The sequence below is a fragment of the Falco biarmicus genome, chromosome 4 (assembly GCF_023638135.1).
Source record: "Falco biarmicus isolate bFalBia1 chromosome 4, bFalBia1.pri, whole genome shotgun sequence".
In the NCBI taxonomy this organism is placed as follows: domain Eukaryota; kingdom Metazoa; phylum Chordata; class Aves; order Falconiformes; family Falconidae; genus Falco; species Falco biarmicus.
The window spans coordinates 15,609,126-15,629,038 of NC_079291.1; the positions used below are offsets into that span (position 1 = coordinate 15,609,126).

At 42.2% G+C, this 19,913-nt stretch overlaps 1 protein-coding gene across 11 annotated transcripts in view; it reads right to left on the reverse strand.

The window, feature by feature from the left end:
• The window catches only part of KIAA1143 (KIAA1143 ortholog), a 67,488-nt gene that overhangs the window by 42,579 nt on the left and 4,996 nt on the right, over positions 1-19,913 (reverse strand). For 7 of the 11 annotated variants that reach the window (XR_008821327.1, XM_056335385.1, XM_056335384.1 and 4 more), the window contains exon 3: positions 15,069-15,151. Coding sequence is in view for 10 of the 11 variants with exons in the window: in XM_056335385.1 (XP_056191360.1) it covers positions 15,069-15,151 (83 nt within the window). In the remaining variant the exon portion in view is untranslated. Of the gene's footprint in view, positions 1-4,852; positions 4,964-5,082; positions 5,769-5,939; positions 8,695-13,139; positions 15,152-19,913 lie in introns of those variants that run through there. The other 4 variants (XM_056335387.1, XM_056335388.1, XM_056335393.1 and 1 more) reach the window with 4 other exon arrangements.

Consider the following 19,913-nt stretch of genomic DNA (forward strand, 5'->3'; position numbering starts at 1 on the left):
GGCTTCAAAGAGTTACACTCACAGGCTCGCTGCCTGCCTGACCGGCAAAGGGGAACTTAAGTTTCACCACAAGACAGTGTGGACACAGCTGCCGAAATGAAGTGAAACTAACCCTGGTCAGCTGCACCGCAGATGGGGTTGCCAATTTAATTGTCAGTAGCATTACTTTCTGTAATTCTTAATATGTATTTATACCCATGTATTTGTAATAATTTGCACTTAGGAGTCCCCTGTCGTCACCGGGGCTATAGAGACGTCCAACTGGAGGTTGCCAGCAAGGTGAGCAGTCCCCCAGGATGGAAGAGAGAGGAGAGCTTTAAGCGAGATCCCAGTGCCGCGGCCATGGCATCATCCCTGGCCTGCACAGCTTCAGTGGCAACAGCATAGCTCTTCCCACTGGATCTATTCTTCTTGAGTAATAATGAGCAGTGATGGCTCTGCTGCTTTGGTGTCCGGCTTACTGCTGTCTCCCTCCCTCCCTCCCAGCCAGCCTGTACAGAAATGACACTTCCCAGTGCAGGGAATTGAAGGTGGGATGGAATAAAGGTGTTTAAGGACAAGATCATGTTTCTCCCCCCCTCCTCCCCGCTCTTTGGTATGTGTCTCACTGTTGTCTTTGCAGAACCACATCAGCAGGAGCATAGCAGCCAACTATGGGGCTGGGGAATCTGTGCTTCAATGCCTCAAAAAAACCTCAAGAGAGATGGTGCTTAAAGAAATTGCTCTGCTGCAGCAAATGAACCCCAGTGCAGGTGAGATGGTCTGCTTTACCTTCCTCACACCCTGCACTGTTGTACCCTGCTGAGAAGTTGGAAGTTGTCATGGAGAAAGGACTGGTCTCTGCCTAAGAAAGCTAAAAAGCTACAACCTAAAAAAAGGTGAGAGTACAGAGAATAGATATTCAGATGCCAAATAAGAATTTTGATGCTTGACTTCAGATGTTCATGTTTAATAATAGAGATGTGTGTATTTGCTAGAGAAACAAAATGGCTTGTTCACCCCCTGGTTTTATACAGTTAAGTCTACAGAGATCTCCAAAAACCATTCAGGGTTACGGAACTGGTATTTTAAGAAAGAAAGGTGGACCTTGTGGACACAGGACCAGCTTCCCACCTAAGTCCACAACCCCAAGGGTTTAGCTCAAAATCGCCGTTGTTGCCCACTTCTATTTAAAAATGCAATTACAAAACAAAGAGAAAATGGGATGTGAAAATGCATGCTCATCAGCGGGTTTCATCATGTTTTTAAAAGGCCAGCTGTCTTACCATCCTCATTTCAAAAAGGAGACTGGCACTCGGGAGCAGCTGTGAGTAGTCAGGCAGCCACCAAATGGCAGATACATTTAAATGAGCTCCTGTTCCATATCATCTTGTGCAAGTTCCATCATCTGATGTGTGCGTGGATCCTATTCCTGTAGCAGGTCAGATTCAGAGATATCAGAAAACCTAACTCACCTCCAGAATGACTTTTATGTGTCCAGCACACAGTGCCTTTCTAAGACATTGCCTATGCATACAGGTTTAGTGTAAGTATACAAGGTCTAATGATTAAATAGCCCTGTATCAAACACCCAGTAGTTGGACAATTTACTCTGCAGTTCCACAAATATTAGTTAATTGAACTGAACTCTTCTGCACCATATGACATATTAGAAATTGCACCTTACTAGGGCCTCTCCTTTTGCATTACAGATTGCACTTCAGCTTAAATATTAAACTCCTAGTTTGTTTTGCTTAATAAAGTTCTGGGCACTTCTGCGCTGGGGGATAAGTGATAAATAATGTGAATAGATGGCAGGTCAGGCGCTGCAAATAGAGCCAACCACATCGCAGAGAAATCGCAAGATTCAGACACTGATGACGCTGAAGTTTCAACAGCCGCACACGGAATTGGGCTCTGCCTCCCCCGCACCCCGGGGGGCTGTTACGGAGGCTGCCACTGAACCCAGCCGAGACTTCTCACATAACTGAACTTCCACCTCTGTGTATAGTGATTGCAAGGCACAGCCCATAACCACTACCCCACAGCGTAAAGGGGAATCTTTCCCACTATGTTTTCTCTTCATTTAATTTTAAGGCTGTCTTGCTAAGCCCTATTTTTGGTGTTTTTTTGGGGTGCCCCGCAAGCAGTCCCCCATACACCTTGCAGTCAGTCTCCCACCCGTTCCCAGCCAATTGCCCACCCGCTAGGCCTCTAGCCCTGGGTTGTGGTGGCTCACGGCCAGAGCAGCACGCAAGCCCCGGTGTGCCTCATCCCTGCCCCCATCCCCATCCTCACCCTCCCTGCGAGGCCCCGACACTCCGCAGGGCCCCCGGGCCCGCAGTCCAGCCGGCCCACGGTGGCACAGCGCACGGCAGGGGCCAACACGGCTGCGGGGGGCACAGAGGGGGACCCGCGGCCAGCGGGAGGGTCCGGCGGCCACCGGGGAGCGGCAGGTGCCCGCGGGGCCGCCCCCCCGCCGGCTGCCCAGCAAGCACAGCTCGCACCGCCGGCCGGCTCCGCGCCTGGCCCTCGCACTACTCTGTCCCTCGCTCACCCCGCAAGAAATCTAAACCCCAGCAGCAGGTGCTACGCTAGGTACGCAGGAGAGGGAGAAGGGAAAGAGGAAAAAAGGGAAGGCGGGGGGGGAATAAGGAAAACAGTAATAGTAACAAACCCTAACCAACCCAAACCCCATCTCTGCCCACCCAGCTCTCCTGCTGACAGCCCCAAGGCAAACGGCGCTGCCGCCCGGCCGGGCCCCCTGCCGCGATGAAAGGGCGGGCGGGGAGGGCGGCGGGGCGCGGGCGCAGGCTCCGCTCCGCTCCGCGCCCAGCCGCGCTCCTGCAGCGCCAGGCGGCGGGGCCCGTGCGCAACGGCAGGGCCGGCGCTGGCCCCCGGGACCGCGGGCAGGGCCCGCCGCGCCGCCCGCCCCGCCCCGCCCCGCCCCGCCCCGCGCCGCGCCGCGCCGCTGCCTGAGGCGCGGCCGCCACCTGCCGGCCAGCCGCCGCGCTGCAGCCGCACGGCCCGCGGCGCCCCGGCAGCGACCCGGGCCGGGAGAGCGCCTCGGTGGGTGGAAGCGGGCTGGCTGGAGCAGCCGGCAAGCGCGGGGCCCGCTCCGCCGACAGAGCCGAGGGGACGAGGCCCCAGCGAGCCCCCTGATCGCTTCGGCACGGCGGGGCGCGGCCTGAGGCGGACGGGCACCGGCAGCGCCGCCCTCGCACTCGGCGCTTCCCCGGCAAACCCTGTCAAAGGCCCAGCTGGTTGAAGCTCTGCAAAATTTAGCTCTGCCGTTCTGTTAGCCCCTGACTGATTTCAGGCGTACATTAAGGCAGAACCTGGCTACACGCGAGCGCAAATCTCCTGGAACCACCACAAACGGCACCAGCAGTCGGTCTGGAGTAGCTGGTACTGGCCAGCAGAACAGGCCAAGAACAGAGCAAACCCCGCCACTTTTTGCTATTCTTTCCCCTTTCCTTCGCTTTTGACGAATAATAATACTAATTTCTAATTTAGTATTTCTAAGAACACTAATTTCTAATTTAAATTAGCTAATAATACTAATTTCACAGCCAGATCCCAGGTGGACGCAAGTCACACTGTTGTAATATCCCCTCGCATCTTCTCACTCAAACACTGCAGGCACAGACTGCTGTCTGCCGTGCCCAAGCAGATGACAAACTGCTTCACGTAAGGATTGATTTCTTCACTGTTTCTCAGGTAATAAATTGATGATGGACAAATAATTATTGCCACTGCAAGTCAAAGAGTAGGTATGGGTTGGCAGAGTGAGTGACTGCTGAGCTGCAGCATGGCAAGAGCCAAGACCAGGAGAGAAGTTTCTCTCGTGATCCTTCTTTGGTTACAAGATCTAAATGCTGTTGCCTCTCACCGCTCTGTTCACATGTACGGCAGCTAGGCTACAGTCCTGTGGGTTTCAGGAGAAGGAAATAAGGCTAGAGAGGATGCTTACTCAGTTAGAAAACATTTATTCCTCTGTTCCTGTATTGATTACCTTTAGGTATGAATAGCAATGGCATTCTTATTCTCCAAATGTTCATTCTAGTCAATAACAAAATTAATTTGTATACCAACAAATCTGCAACTATCCAGGAGGCAAATAAGCTCAGTATATAACAGAGGGGAGAGTTTTTGCAAAAGGGAGAGTGTAGAAAGAAGCCTGCTTATAAAAATTATTGATAAAAGAATTAAATGTTTATAGAAACCAATTCTGTATCTTTAAGCATTTTACACGCCCAGTCCTCAGCGATAACCAACCATTTCAATAATTGGTGTTTACTGAAGAAAATTGATTTTTAAATCTCCCCGATTCATTTACAAATTACTATTATTTTTTGTACTAAAGTAGCACCCCAGAGTCTGTAGCACAGATTAGGGCTCCTCTGGGGTAGGTGCTGTATAAACTCGTAATACAGCAGTGTTGTCCCTTCAAACCCATCACCCAGGAACTGGCTTTCTAAACCACACAGCTCAATGAGATCCATGGGTATATATTTGTGCATGTGATACCGAATGACTACACAAAAGCCAACACCTGAGATAAAAGCACTTGCTTATTAGATCCCACACAGGCTCTGAGGTAGTGAAAGGTGCCGTAAGAAAGTTAGCATCACACATAAAAGCCTCTTAACTCACTCAAAACCCAAATCCAGCTGCTGTTGCTGCCACCATGGACTCTCTGAACTCCTCAGAGGTGCAGAGGAGCTGCAGGAATGGTGGAGTGCCATTCACAGGCACTTTTGGCCTCTGCCTGTGACAACCCAAAGCTGAGGGCAAAAGAGGGCAACACAGGAGGCTGGCAGAGATGCGATAAGATGCAAACACCTTAACTCACTGAATGTGAGAAACAGTCTCACATGGCAAATGCTCACGCTGGTTCTGCTCGGGAGGTGCAGTGAACAGGCCCCTTCCTTCCCTGCAGGGAGGATTTGCTGGGTGACATGTTAGCCTCAGTGCCGGGGTTCTAGGAGGTAAGAAGTACTCAATGGCAAATGGCCCAAGAGGTACAAGGAAAATGCACTGGGGGACTAGCAATCCAAAAAAATGACCACCATATGTAAATAGGCAAGTTAGACACAAAAATGGTAGGAAAAAGGTTTATTCTCCTCATGCTATGGTATATGGCGAACTGCCAATATGGGAAAACAAGACATTAAGAAGCAGCCTTATGCAGGAAACGTGACAAGAGCAGAAAATTATCCCCATTGCAGTGTCTGGATAACAAGGTTTACCTTCCTCTAAATCTCAGCATTAACCAGTAGGCAAAATGAAATTGCATTTCAAGGTCATGTGATCCCTTGCCACAGACTACCCACGGGGGAGGGAAGTCGAGTGTTCTGAGCAAGGCAAAGCACAAAGTAGAAACAGGTGACATGGGGGAAAACTGCCCTCAGACAAAAACCTGTGCTGAGCCAATGTATCTTAAGTTGAAACTCAGGGGTCACACAGGTGCACAGCGCGTCTGGAGCACTGACCTGGAGACGCACTTTATCCGCCACATACACAACCACAGCAGAAGCTGGGAAATACACACAAAGAACGCGCAGCAAAGACAAGGAAGGTAGCTGTGATCTGGCCGCACCAGAGCATCCGCGTTGTTTGTCTCTCTCTCTCTCTCTCTCCAAAACATGTGAAGGACAAATCTTGAGTGAAATAGATGAGCAAACATGGCAAAAGCTACTCGACTGATCCAAAGCCCACAGTGATCAAGGGAAGTCCTCTATGGCAAACCACATGCAGTACCCACAGCTTCTGTGAATATGGTCAGCCTGTTACAAGGAAATAGCGGATACGTAGAACAAAAGGTGTCTTGCAGCATCCTGATGAGCCGTTCACCATTTTGAAAAACAACTGATAGCATCCTTCCCTCTGCTAAATGCTGTAAAACAATTTAATGGCCAAATATCCAGCCATAATGTTTCCAGATTTCATGGTATATGTTGAATTTTTTCAAGTCTCAGCTTCTGGAAGCATTATGCAATTATGTGAAAAGCCCAGCTTTATTCTGTTTTTGTCTTTATTTTTTACTTTAGTTTCCATTCTCCATGTAGCTGTAGAGAAAAGCTCAAAAAGCCGTAACTGCTGAAGGGCCAAATTCAAACTAAAATTGAATATATAATACATACATACATACATACATATATATATATACACACACGTCTGCGAATGTATATCTATTATATCCCTACTTAACGGTTGCACATCATTTTTTTTAGAACCTGAGGCCTTGGCAATACTGTGATCATCAATGGGCAGACATGGCATTTGGGGAGAAAAACATAAGGGGTCACGCTGCTGAACACCAAGGTACTACCAGTCACAAAAGTGACAGTGCCAAATTCCTGGCTGCTCAAAACTGGCATAGTTCCACTGAGTTACATAAATCAGCAGCTGGGTCATGAACTAAAACCTGAAATCAGGGAAAAAATAAAATTCTGGGAATGCAGACATTTCAGCTTGCTTCACACACCCCCATCTTTTGTTAAAACTACTTTTTTTGGGCATTTGCACAGAAAACATGCCAGCGTGTCTTACAGTGCTCCAAGGAAGAAAATTCAAGCTGCTCTGCCTGATATTAAAAGATGTGGCATTTGGTAATATTTGGATGCAATCCAATTGCTAAACTGCTGAACCACAGTTTGCAACACAAGCACATATTGAAGGGAAAGCAGCAAAAGACAGATGAAAATGGAATTTATCAACAGGAATAAAAGAACATGTGAGCAGAAAGCAGCAGGAGGAATATCCAGTGTCTGAGAATGAGGAGGAGGGTACAAAGCACATTAACAGCGGTATTAGTGATTTAAACGCAGCCACATAATGAAGCTGAGCACCAGCATCATGATAAATTGGAGTGGAAGAACGAGCTTTGGCGTGACTGGAAGCACAGCACATGGCCAAATGTGTGATGGCATGCGAGAGTGACCCCACGTGGACTATGTTAGATGCTAAAGACCACTGCCAGCTACTCACTCAAATGACAAAATGGAAGTTGCAATATGTGAGATTAATACACATTAGAAGAAACAGAATCCCAGGCTATTAAAAAGATCACAGTCTGGTCATAAAAGACTCACAGTTGCGTAACCTCCAAGTATTTAGCCCGTGAACAAGTCCAACTGTACTAAATGCATTCAAGTGTTAATAATTAAGGGTGGGATATCAACCTTAAGCTTTAAATTTTCCCAGATATTGTCAGTTTAAATCTGACTCTTGGCATTGCTATAGCATGTTTTTCCTTTTAAAAGGAATGGTAAGGTCCTAGGAATATCACTCAGCCTTCCTAATGAGAGAACCACAGAAAACAGGGCTGGAAGGGATCTTGCGAGGTCATCTAGTCCAGCCCTCTGCCCTAAGGCAGGATCAATTATACCCAAATCATTCCTGACAGATGTTTGTCTAACCTGTTCTTAAAAATGTCTGGCAATGAAGATCCCACAACCTCCCCGGGCAATCTGTTTCAGTACTTCACTACTGTTACAGCTAGAAAGCCTGTCCTAATGTGTTCCTTAAATCTCCTTTGCTGCAATTTAAATCCATTAGTTCTTTTTGTATTCCCAGTGGACACAGAGAACAATTTATTACTTTCCTCTTTGCAGCAAGCTTTACATATCTGAAGACTGGTATCACATTCTTATTCCCTCGCCTGCATCTCCTTTCTCTAGATGTATAAACCCACTTCTTTCAATCTGTCCTCACAGGTCATGTTTTCCAGACTTCTGATCAATACCACTACTTTCTGTTGGACTTTCCAATTGGTCTACATCTTTCTTTTTTGAAGTATAGTGCACAAAAGTAGACACATTACTCCAGCTAAGGTCTGAAGCAGACAGTAAGTAGGGTAAGATTACTTCACATTTCTTCTCCATGACACATCATTTATAGAGCCAAAACTGCATTAGCTTTCCTCCACACCATGGCCTGTGTTCGCTTTTTAATTCACAGCAGTCACAGATCCCTTCCTGCAGAATAATGACCATTGAGTCAGTCCCTCCCATCATTTTTGTATATTGCCGGCTATAGGAATTCAGTGGCAAGATCCTGGAGTGCTCAATGCTTGACTTCTTTGAATTTAAACCTATTTGCCTCGGACTGCTTTGTTCAGGTTTAGTAAGGAGCTCATGTACCTATTGACGTCATTTCACTGAGAGCAACGGAGTAACATCAGAAAATAACCCAGCCCAAGCTGCCCATCCAGTACACATGAATTCAGCAACGGTTCTTCCCATTAGTACCACATTTAGCATATGCAGTCTGCAATAATCTGAAACACAATGATTTCGTTTTAGAGTTGGAGCAGTTTAAAATACAGAAAATTAAACACCGAATATTGTAGCTCAGAGGCATCCTGACAAGATTAAAAGTCTCCAACCTATCTGTATCCTGATGGGCATAATGCCCAGTGAGTGGAAGGCTCCTTCAATCACCAATAACACCCAAATTAGGATGAAATGGGAACCGTATCTTATCAGCTCCACCTTGGTTAGTTGTCTGAAAGGCAAGTTCAATCTCTAGTCATATCTGTAATGTATGGAATTGTATTTGTCTTAATATATAATCTTGAAATGTGCTATGAGGCACCAGGTATTGTTTCTCTTTCTGCTCTACAGGCAGATCCTTCCCTGTAGCAGCTGGAGTAATTTGCAGGTACAGCCTCAAGCAGAGACACAACAAGGTTCCTCACAGTAACGGGGCCTAAACAACAAGCCGAAAATACACTATGGTAAGAAAATGTTTAACTCTTCAAGTACTTTTTCACCTGAAATAGAATTACAAGTTACCCACCCACTAGTTTATAAGCACATTAAGCATTTAACTGAAACTTTAAAATTGCTCTGTATTTGACCCCCCACTAATTTTGAGTTTTACCAAGTATTTAAAACACTTTGGCAGGATTAAAACTTAATAGTGGAATACTAAGTAGCTCAAAGAAACAAGTCTTCTAACTCCCATCAAACTCAAACACGTAATTCCCACAGATGCCTTTGAAAATCCCTATTCTGAATGTTCTTGTCCATTGGATAGACAGCTCAAATGTCACTGGCTTTCTACACAAACATAGTCTGCCTGCAATAATTTATGAAAATCATAAAATTGATTTAAGCTTTTCTCAGTGCTCCATAGATTTTATACAGCTCTTCAATTATAGAACTGCTGCTGCTGCTGCAGCACTGATCAGAACAATGCTTAATCTCTTCTCTCAAGATGGTTGGCATGTCACAGGAGAAGAGACTCAGGCAGCTGAATTGTTTGTTTCAATTTAACAGGGCAGAATAAAACAGCCTTGATGCCAGGGCTCTAGTCCCACTGAGGCTGTATGCATCAAGTTTTTATCGCCAAAATAGTTGTTCCAACCTTCCTCTGCCTTTCCTTGGTTTTAAAACAGAAAATAACTTTCACTGATTTCAAAAGGACACTTACACATCATCAGATCTGTGATAGTTGAGATCTTCCCCTTTTATTTCTAATCAGTGTGTTCCTGTTCTCAGGTAAATGACAACAAAATTCCACATCTGTCCAATTACACATTGGTGTAAAAAAGCTCTGCAAACCTCACTACACCCTTCTCAGATAAGTCTTCCTCTCAGTCCAAAGCCGTACTGGAACAAATGTAGGTGTTCTTGATTTTACTAAAATTAAGAGGTTTTAGGAATGTTTGATTTTATTTTTTTTATCTCTACCTTCTTTGGCAAAGATTGAAACCATCATTTTTGGCACCGAATCTAACACAAGGTGAAATCAATGTCCTAATATAAAGAAACTACACTTGAAGGGGCTCCTTTACTCTTGAATTTGGCCAAGTCACATATTAAATCTGCAGATGCTTTGGCTTTATTGAGATTTTGGCTTGTGCTAGCTAACTCTGATTTAAAAGCATGCTTGTTTTTCTGGTAAAGTCTCATTTGGAGTAGCCAAGTTTTCAAAGGCAAAGTGCTCAGGACATTATTAGAACAACTTCTTTTAGTGTTTCATCCTGAGGATCCCAAGTCAGCAGCTGCTATAGTCTTTTCCTTAGCATTGACACTTTCCAGCTTCTTCCACTCTCCTGATAGCATTTCCTAGTCTGTCATTCAGACAGTCGTCATCTTTAAAGGATGTTTTCAACCTTTCTATACTCACGCTTTTCTCCCACGTAACCCTGTGAGTTTCATTCTTCCTCATACGCTATGTTTTTGCTCAGAGGTATACAAACCATCTGTGCCTCTAATACAACGTTCTTAAATAGCCTCCAGGCAGATCTCTATGGTTTTTAAGTATTTCTCTTTGCCCTTCAGCCTGCTGTTAACCATTTTCCTCATAGTTTTATAATCTGCCCTTTTAAAGTTCGTTGTTACTGTATTGTCCCTAAGGGAACAACTCTTTCATGACATCAAAACTAGAAGTGCGCAGTGATCACCGTTACCCCACAGAGGCTTGACAACACCTTCCTCTAATAACTTCTGCCTATTACAAGGTAGTTCCCTCTTGCCCATGGCCTTAACTAATCAGGCATTGCACTGAGGACTGCCATGGGAGTCTAGGAAAAGGAATCCTTTGCCATATGGACTGGAATGGCACCAAAGCCGCTTTACATCTCCTGATAGAAGAAAAACTGCTTTTGCCAGCTGTTGCTTTACCTCCAACAACAAATAAGAAGTGATAGCGGGGTAAACACTGTAAAATTGTCTTGTGTAATTTTCCTTACCGTTCCCATCCATTTTCCCCAGGAGGAAATTACTTTGCAGGGGCTGACTCTGAGATTGTATAGGTTCTCAAAATCTTGACAAAGTCTATAGGAGGCTGCAGTCACTCACGTAAAACCCTGTGGTGTCTCTCCCCTGGTTTTAATAGCTACCCATGCAACTGCTGCGTCTGGAATACTCTCAGGGCAGTGGGGCGGAAGGGGAGGTATACAACACAAAAAACCTCTTTGCAGATGAACACCTTGCTCTAGCAATGGGAATAAAGGGATGATACTGAAGAGGCAGCTGATACACCAGCCTTTCTGTCTGCCGAATGCACAAAGGATTGATTTATGGCATCTTGCCAGGACAGAGTGCTATAGGTTATTGACCAACTTCAATGGACAAACACTTGCTGAGACTGCATATCATACTTTTTGTGCTGTACCAAAGGTAATGACTCATCTTCAGGCATGCCTGACGTCCTTGAGAATGCAATTGGCTCTACACAGCCAAGTGAAGCATTACTTAGTTAATACACTACAGCACAAGGAAAACAATCAGCTGAAACGATGACACTGCTGCTTCCTGTTTCATTATAAATCTGTGCTTTTTAACAGGATTATATACTGAAGCACAGTAAAAGAAGACATAAAGTCCTGTGATGAAACTTAAAAAATGTGTAATTAAAACAGCTAAATACAGGCTTCTTGTGCTCAGTGTCTGCAAAACACAGCTTTTGATCCTCCAAATGATATTTCCTGGAAAGTGCCGGACACAAAAACTATCAGAATAGAATTCTGACTCATCCCTTCCTGTTTAGGCTAATTAAATGAACATTTGCAATACAACAAATTTGTTTTTATTTAAGAAAAAAAATTAACTCTACCAGACAGGCTAGAAATACAACCAAGGGTAGGAAATTCCTGGGGCATCTACCCACACATGCATTTTCTTGCCCATTCTGTCCCTTGTCTTTGCAATTTCTATCTCATAATGAAGCAATCTTGACAATTCACCTTTGTTCCTATCATTTAGGGAAAGATCCTATTTCTTCTAAAAGAAAGGTGACAGAACATCTCACCTTTCCTGATGACAACCAAGCACCTTTGCAATGTAAAAAGCCTCCACGATAAGCATCCACTGCTGCAATTCTACTACAGTTCACCAGGTTTGTTTCAGCTTACTGTTCAGCTAAGAACATGTGCTAACACCATCATTGATAAATGTTTTGGAGTCTTAATGAACTGAGAAATTGCAAAGATTTTCATAAAAACTGCACAAGATTTCCCATAGTAGGTAACAAGCCTCTGTTACTTTCACCTTGCTTCTCCACAGAGTTTCTCTCATGCTTAGCTGAGCAAGCTCCACAACCCCCCCCCCCACACACATATATACAGCCCCCACAACAGGAGAGGAAAAGAACTGGGGGTGGGGGCAGGGAAGAGAGAAAGAAAAAGCCAGGAGAGTTGTCCATTCCAGTCCTAGTCCCATGTTCCATGTACTAACTTTAGCTTCCCCTTTATTATAAAGTTCTTGCAGTTATTATTTTTCCATGGCTCACTGCTTCAGGCAGGCGATTGCTTAAGACAGTTTCACATTTCTTTCCTAAATGAACAAGTAATTGTTCTCTTGAGTCACAGGTTTCACGGTGAGTTGATGGCGTGTGTGATTTTCCTGGTGTGTCACATTAAGAACACTGAATTTTCAAATGACTACTTGACTAAAATGCTTTTGTGCATCACTCACACCTCTTAAGAAATATATCCAATTAGTTATTCTTAGGTGAACTGGGAGTGAAATGCAATGCATACAAAGGTCTCCTCCTGGTCAGAACACTACAAATCACAGTCGGAACAAAGGAAAGAAACTGGGTTTCCGTATCCACCTTTCTTTCCCCTGCTGTGCTGCCTGAAGAACAACATACCTCTCATTATATTCCAAATAAACCCAACTAATTTATTTGCATTCCAGACATTTGTCATAAAGTTGTAGGGCAAGGAGCATGATTAAGCAAAAGTACTGCACCCAGTATTCTGAGGTAACCCTGTGTTAACTGGACTTCACTCTTCCAAGTCTTTCACTAGAAATAGTATTTTTTGTTTAAATGCAGCTACTAAACAGATTCAGACAAGACCTCAATCTTATTTTGAACGTGCCAAATAAGCTGCATATTTGGGAGGCCCTCTCTAATTTTAAGGTAAATCCAAATCCCTCTGATCCTTGGCAAGCATTTATCTCTTGATAGCCATGTCTCCTAAACTGCCTCAGCTAAAGTGAAGAAGCTTTCGGGCTGTGCAAGAAAAATGTAAAGCAAGTATATTTTTATGCTGACTAAGAGAACCAGAAAAGTTTAAGCAGTCAATTGTTAATCCATTCTTTCAGATGAGTCTCAGCAGGTCAGAGCATTTACTCAGTTGTTGAAATATGCCCAAATATTCCTTCAGTATACCATAATGCTGCAAGATCTCTCTCAAGTGTATATATAAGTTTTTTTTAATGAATTGAAAGAAGTTTTAAGTATACAAAATAAATGGAAAGATTACTCCCTGGCAGTATTTGATTCTGTATTTCTTCTTCCTACATTTGATTTCCTTTTTTATATATGCAGAATACAGGCAAATCATGCATTTACAAATGTAACATCCTCATGGGAATAATCAGGTGGTCACACTGCACCTCTCTGGCAGTTCTAGTATCAGACCAGTGCTACAAGACTTTAATATCCATTTATAGGTCTGGTTTAAATTTTCTGAAAGGACCACAGACCTATTCATTTTCAAAATCAGGGTAACACACACTCACACAATTACTGTGAAATAGTATGCGAACTTGCCTATGATCCCATGCTGCAGGAACTTGGTACAGACAAGAGACAGGTAGCAGTCACAAGCGGCTTCATTATCAGGTGACCAAAAAAATCCCATTTTATGTACTGAAATTTTCATTAAAATATCTTTGGACAACTTAAATAAAACATAATTTATTGCTTAATACCAGATTAACAAACTAAAACCAGCTGTTTCACACAGCAACTTCAAATTTGCTCCTCAATGAAGCTTTACAGCCCAAATAATTTTGCATGTCCTGTCACACAGCAGAAGAACTGGTTTCATTGCCTCATACCCTGTAATTCTGTAGCAGTCTCAGGTCTTTCTTATGTATGGTTAAAGAACACACCATAATTCCAAATAATTTAAAAGTCACTAGTCCCATTTCCACCACCTTGTTCTCCCCACTCCCACCAGCTCTCAGTGTTATTTTCAATTCCAGCACATCCTGTTACATAAATGGTACAAAAACGGTCACTTCCAGTGTACTATACATAGGCAACTGAAAAAATTTAAAACTTTGTATCACAACTATAACATTTCTTAACTTAAATTTTCTGTTTACAATTTCCTACTTGAAGAAAACCAAAATAATGCTTTTCCACCGCTTAAAAATGAAATGCATTTTTTAATAATAAGCTGTTTGAGATCCCAAATAATTATGAACACATAGGTAGCCAAGTGGAACAAATGTACTTTAAAGAAAACCAACCCACCACCAAACACTGAGCCCATCAGTGTGATAAACAAAGTGCACAATCTCCAAGGATTTAGACATCTTACTTTTGCATCAACTATAACCAAAATTTTAATATCTTCCTAGCACAATCAATTCAAATGAATTTGATGCTTCTTAGACTGCATTCACCAAAGACAGGATTAAGACTACGTGATTTTAGCAACTGCAGGCTCGCTTACTGCAATAGCTCTTTGCAGAGCCCATCTGCCAAACCACATATGCAAAAGTTGTGCAAACTTCTGTTAAGCTATGAGACAGAAAACTTCAAACTGTATTTCACAGCAATCGGGTTTCTCTCTCCTGAATGTCAAGCCAACAGTAACAAGTAAAAACACACAACTGTCAACTAAGGCCAGTATATAGAGAGGAAATACATTTTTTGTAATGGAGGACATTTTAAAATGTATTGATTGAAAATTTATATAGAATGGACATGTACACGTATATTTTGCTACTCATTTGTGACCTCAAATAGCTTTTACATACATGGTTAAATTCTCTTTTAAAATAAAGACATGACATACTGTTTGTACAGTTCCATCTAAACTGCAAAGACTTAGCTCTTGCTAGTTTTATATTATGTTTCTCTTGTTGGACTATAACAAAGTAAGAGAAGACTCAGATATCATGCTTCATTTTCTAGGAAAACCTTCAATCTTACTCAGATCCCTAGAAGAGTAATTAAAATATATATAAAAAAAATCACAACTCCTAATCATCATTTTCCTCATCATCAAATGAGAGAAGACTGCTATTTTTTATTTGCTTAGCTGTACTCTGAGTAGCTGCTTCTCTCTTAGTTTTCTTTGCCTCTTTCATCTTCTTACTTGAACTTACATTGAAGTCCAAAAACTTCTCTGATGAACGTTTGGCTGGTTTCCTGAACATAATTTTTCCATCCACAGGTTCTGGTTCACCATCTATAACAAAGAGAGTAAAATCAGAACTCATCTGCACGTGTTCACACATTCTACAGACCTTCACTATTTTTTTTTCTTTTTCCCCAGAACAAAGACCAGCAAGACCTCTGATAGAATACCACAATCATGAAAATATATTTTTATGGCCACAAAGTCTGTATCAATTAATGTCCTTCATGCACACATATCTGCCCCACGGCAACCAGCCCTGGAAGATAGTTCTGCAGTTCCATTAGAAATGGGTTCCCACTAACCAGAAGAGACTAAGCAGTAGAGCTTTTTTCCACACAATCCAGCTGCATCCATATATCAATATGGAGAAGACAACTTCACAGGATCCTCTAATTCCACTGCACTATTTGTAAAGTCCATGACAACAAATGCACTTATGTCATGATTATGGTGTTGCTTTTAAAGAACAAAATGGCACATATGCAAGACAAAGCTTTTCTTTTTCTTCTTATATACCCTCTCCTGCTGAGACAGCTAAAAAGATCACATGGTCATAAACCTGCCTTTTGTCATCATATAGAATGAAAGTTTTAGGGTTTATTTTTATCTGTAAAATCACCAAACTATTCCAACTGACTAATTCTGCTCCTCTGTATGTACTAAAGCAAATAATTTTAAAAACAAGAGAAGACCCTTATAGGATTATTAGGCAGAGGAGGAAAGCTACTGCACAAGTAACAGCATCAGGGCAATATTTCTGGAAAAAAAACTGTAACCGTAAAGTCATGAATCAGACACAAAGGCTCATCTGCAGCAGTTTGCAATTTTTGTAATGTATATGTGACAGGATGTTAAAGAGCCATAGGTTCTGTGCAAGATATTTTTCCTAAAGTACTTTCATTAAATTCATTATTCAACAGAAATTTCCTAACACTAAGTATGTGTTTGACAAGACTATTTGCTATTTAATTATAACCAATAAATATCTTTTGTCTTTAGCACAAATTCTTTCCTCTATATACAAACATTATAGCAGAAGACTAACACTTCATCGTTATCATACACAGCCCTGGCTGAAATACTCTTCAGTGCATACTCCAAACAATACCACTATTAAACCTGATGTCTTAAGGGTTGTGTGGTGCAAATGAAGACATCAACTTCATTAGGAAACTTCACTTAGAATTCCTCAAGTTTCAGAGACCCTTTTTAAGAAGAAACCTAGCTTAAAAAACTAAGCACCAATTCCGTCAATGACTTCTGTAGAACGCACGCTTCTGCACTGGTTTATGAGACAATGCTACCATGGAGAAAATGGTAGTTTCGTTGGAAGAAAATGTCCCAGGTTTCAGGGCAGTATTTCAGCAGTGGTGCATTAGAAAAGCATTACAGTTACAAGGAACTACCAGCAATAATAAATTGTAGATATGAAAAGCGTACTTCTCAATGGATCCATTTTGAATTCTGCACGGAAAGCTTGGGTGTTTAGATGCTGTACATGTGATACAGCAGTTTAGGAAGTGTCTACCACAAATTCTGGGAGGGAAAAGCGATTATTTCTGAAAACATGTCACACCCAACCAATCAAAGTGCACTATGTATCATTTTTCTCAGAAGACGGGCCTCCATTTTTTGACTTGGAAGTTTAATATCAAATAATTCCCCTTCCTAATTGTTGCTTAACTACAATGTTTATTTGAAAATCCAGCTCTTCTAACTTAAACAAGATCTGAGGCACAATATAAGCCAAATTCTGGGGGGAAAAAAGCATCTATAAGAAAAATTTCACTCGTGAACAGACCCAGCTGTGCATGTACTTGAGCCAGCGCTGTGGTTTAACCCCAGCTGGCAATTAAGCCCCACACAGCTGCTCGCTCATTCCCCTCCCCAGCGGGATGGGGGAGAGAATTGGAAGAGTACAAGTGGGAAAACCCACGGGCTGAGATAAAGACAGTTTAATGGGAAAGAAAAGGAAGAAAATAATGATGATGATAATAATAATAATAGAATTTGAATGCACAAAACAGGTGATGCACAGTGAATTTGCTCGCCACTCACCAACCGATGCCTAGCCAGTTCCTGAGCAGCAGCCCCTGGCCAGCTTTCGCCCCAGTTTATATACTGAACATGACATCACAGAGTAACGAGTACCCCTATGGCTACTTCAGGTCGGCTGTCCTGGCTGCGTCCCCTCCCAGCTTCTTGTGCCCCTCCAGCCTTCTCGCTGGCAGGGCCTGAGAAACTGGAAAGTCCTTGACTTAGTATAAGCACTGCTCAGCAACAACAAAAACATCAGTGTGTTACCAACATTATTCTCATCCTAAATCCAAAACACAGCACTGCACCAGCTGCTAGGAAAAAAATTACCCTAGCTGAAATCAGGGCAGGCAGGCAGCATACAGACTGTACATAGTACCAGTATAGCTGTGAAAATAGGACAACCAGCTACTGCACAAGCATGAGAAGCATCAAAAAAATTGTCACTGGACACTCTTTAAAAGAGCAATTACTACATTTTCTTAGAATGATAAACTGAAAAACAAAACCACTAAAAATGTGATGAAAGCATATCCACAAAATAAATCATATAAATGGAAGTCAGAAATTTCAATTTTACTCCCAACTCTCCGGCTACACACATTGTGAACTGCACAAAATAACTGCATTTTGTCTACCAGATAGAGAAACTTATACGTATCATTGTAATACGAATTTAAATGCCTAATAAGAAAAGTGCATAAACAGAGCAAAGCTCAAAAACTCCACCAAATGGCAGCAAGCTTAGCTCTGACTTCCAGGGCCTCAATACTATTTGCAGATCATTCTGTATCAAAGGGAAAGACTTCAGCTCTTGGCCTGGTTAAACACTGTCAAAACTGCATTATATGCTCAAGGACATTCAGCAGGAAGCCTAGGCCAAGTTCAGAGAGCTACGATGTGTTGGCAGTGCTTGACAAGAATGAAGCAGATGAGGAAACACAGTAAGCCTAGCCTTACCTTAGCAACTTGTGGAAAGAGGGAGAAGAGAGAGACTATGCTTTTTGAAAGAATTTGATGTAGCCGTTCAAGAAATTTGTTAAGATTGTCTTTTCCAGCTGGTAAAAAAACTTCATCCTTGCTCATTTTCCCAGACTCTTATGTGTCAGTTGTCTTTTTTGTTTGTATTGATGACCTCCAAAAACTGACTTGTATTAAGCAATGCTAAGAAGAGACTGAAGAAACAATTGCAGTGTCGGTAGTTTTTAAAACAGAGCCCTGATAAAAGACTGTATCAGTATTACACAGTATGGAAAGCAGGATTTCTGATAAACACACTGAAACACACAAAGCAAAATACAACCAACATAGAAGTTTTACAGGAGAAATAATACAATCCACTTCTGATAAGAGTCAAAAAACTCACTAGCCATTCAAATTCAGACTGTTCTTAGTCATTGCTGCTTCTAACTGGACCACAAACCTTTACACTGGTTGAGTAAGAGGGGCACAATCAGACAACGAGCTGAAAACTCACTTCACAAGTGACATCAATTTATGAAGCCACAAATTCAGAATTTTTTTTTCTTCTCTTTTAATTGCAAGTTATACATTACAAGAGAAGTAGAAATGAGGGTATGAAAAAGAAACACTGCTCTTCAGTTTACCTAATTTTTTATTTAGTAGTCATTTATGTAGTCAGCAGTACCATTTTCCAACATTTTCTTGTCCACATGGGTCAATGAGGCAACAACAGGAAACACAAAATGCCACTAAACTGACAGGAACAACAGGAGCAGCACAAACAGTATTTCAAGATATATGTGTATTTGATGATACAGGCTGGAAAAAATTTATGATAACCTGGCAAATTACTTGGTGGTTTCTAAGGTTAGAAGTTCAGGTCAGCCGTTTCAGATGCTCCTTCTAGTATTTTCTGGCCACCCATTTCTATGCATGCCTTTGGAAGCATTCACTACAGGAATTCTGCACACTGGTATCACACAGATAAAAGTCTTGCTCAAATATTCAGTCTCAATCATTTATGAGGACACTTGAGAAAATTTTTGTTACTTAAATACTGTAAAATTAGCTTTGATTTAGATTCCTGCTGTTCACATGATGAAAAGCAGCATGAACTTTGTGATACATATCTCATAAAACAGCTGCTTAAGCTAAGGAAAGAGGTCCAATAGCCAAGACAGCACAGACCGTATTCTCCTTGCCTCTCCTGTCTCTCGTGCTCCCCAGCCCCAGCATATTGAATGAGACAAGGACAATATTAAAAGACTTCAAATGACTAAGGACACCTTCTGCCAAATTGGTCATCTGCATGTATCAGAGTGTCCCAGAGGCCAGCTGAACTAGAAAAGCGGTAGAAAAATCAATTCCATAGATTATAATGAATGCTGGGATAAAGTATCTTGCAGTAATTGCCATCTTTTCTTTTGTGCCAATTTGATTTCTCGTAAGACCATTTTTCTTTATCTCCAAACCAACAGTAACAATTTATAAAATGCTGCATAAAAATACTAAGTAAAACGACTGTTGATAAACAAATGACTTTTTTTTAAAAAAAAAGCTTCTAAGGCCTCCATGGAGAAAAGTATTTCAATATGGAAGGTGTTTTCCCATGTAGGAAAGGTTCAGTCCTAAATAAAAAAGTTCCCTGCGACTATACTGGCAAAAGCCAGCGTACAAGCTTCACTGAATTTTGTTCTGCCTTAAGAAGCAACTAACGCAGGTAGGACATTAATCAGCTTATTTTTGCCAAATCAATGCAAAAGTGTTACTCATCTGTAAAAGAAAATGCAAGTCACAGGAACTGCTGGTG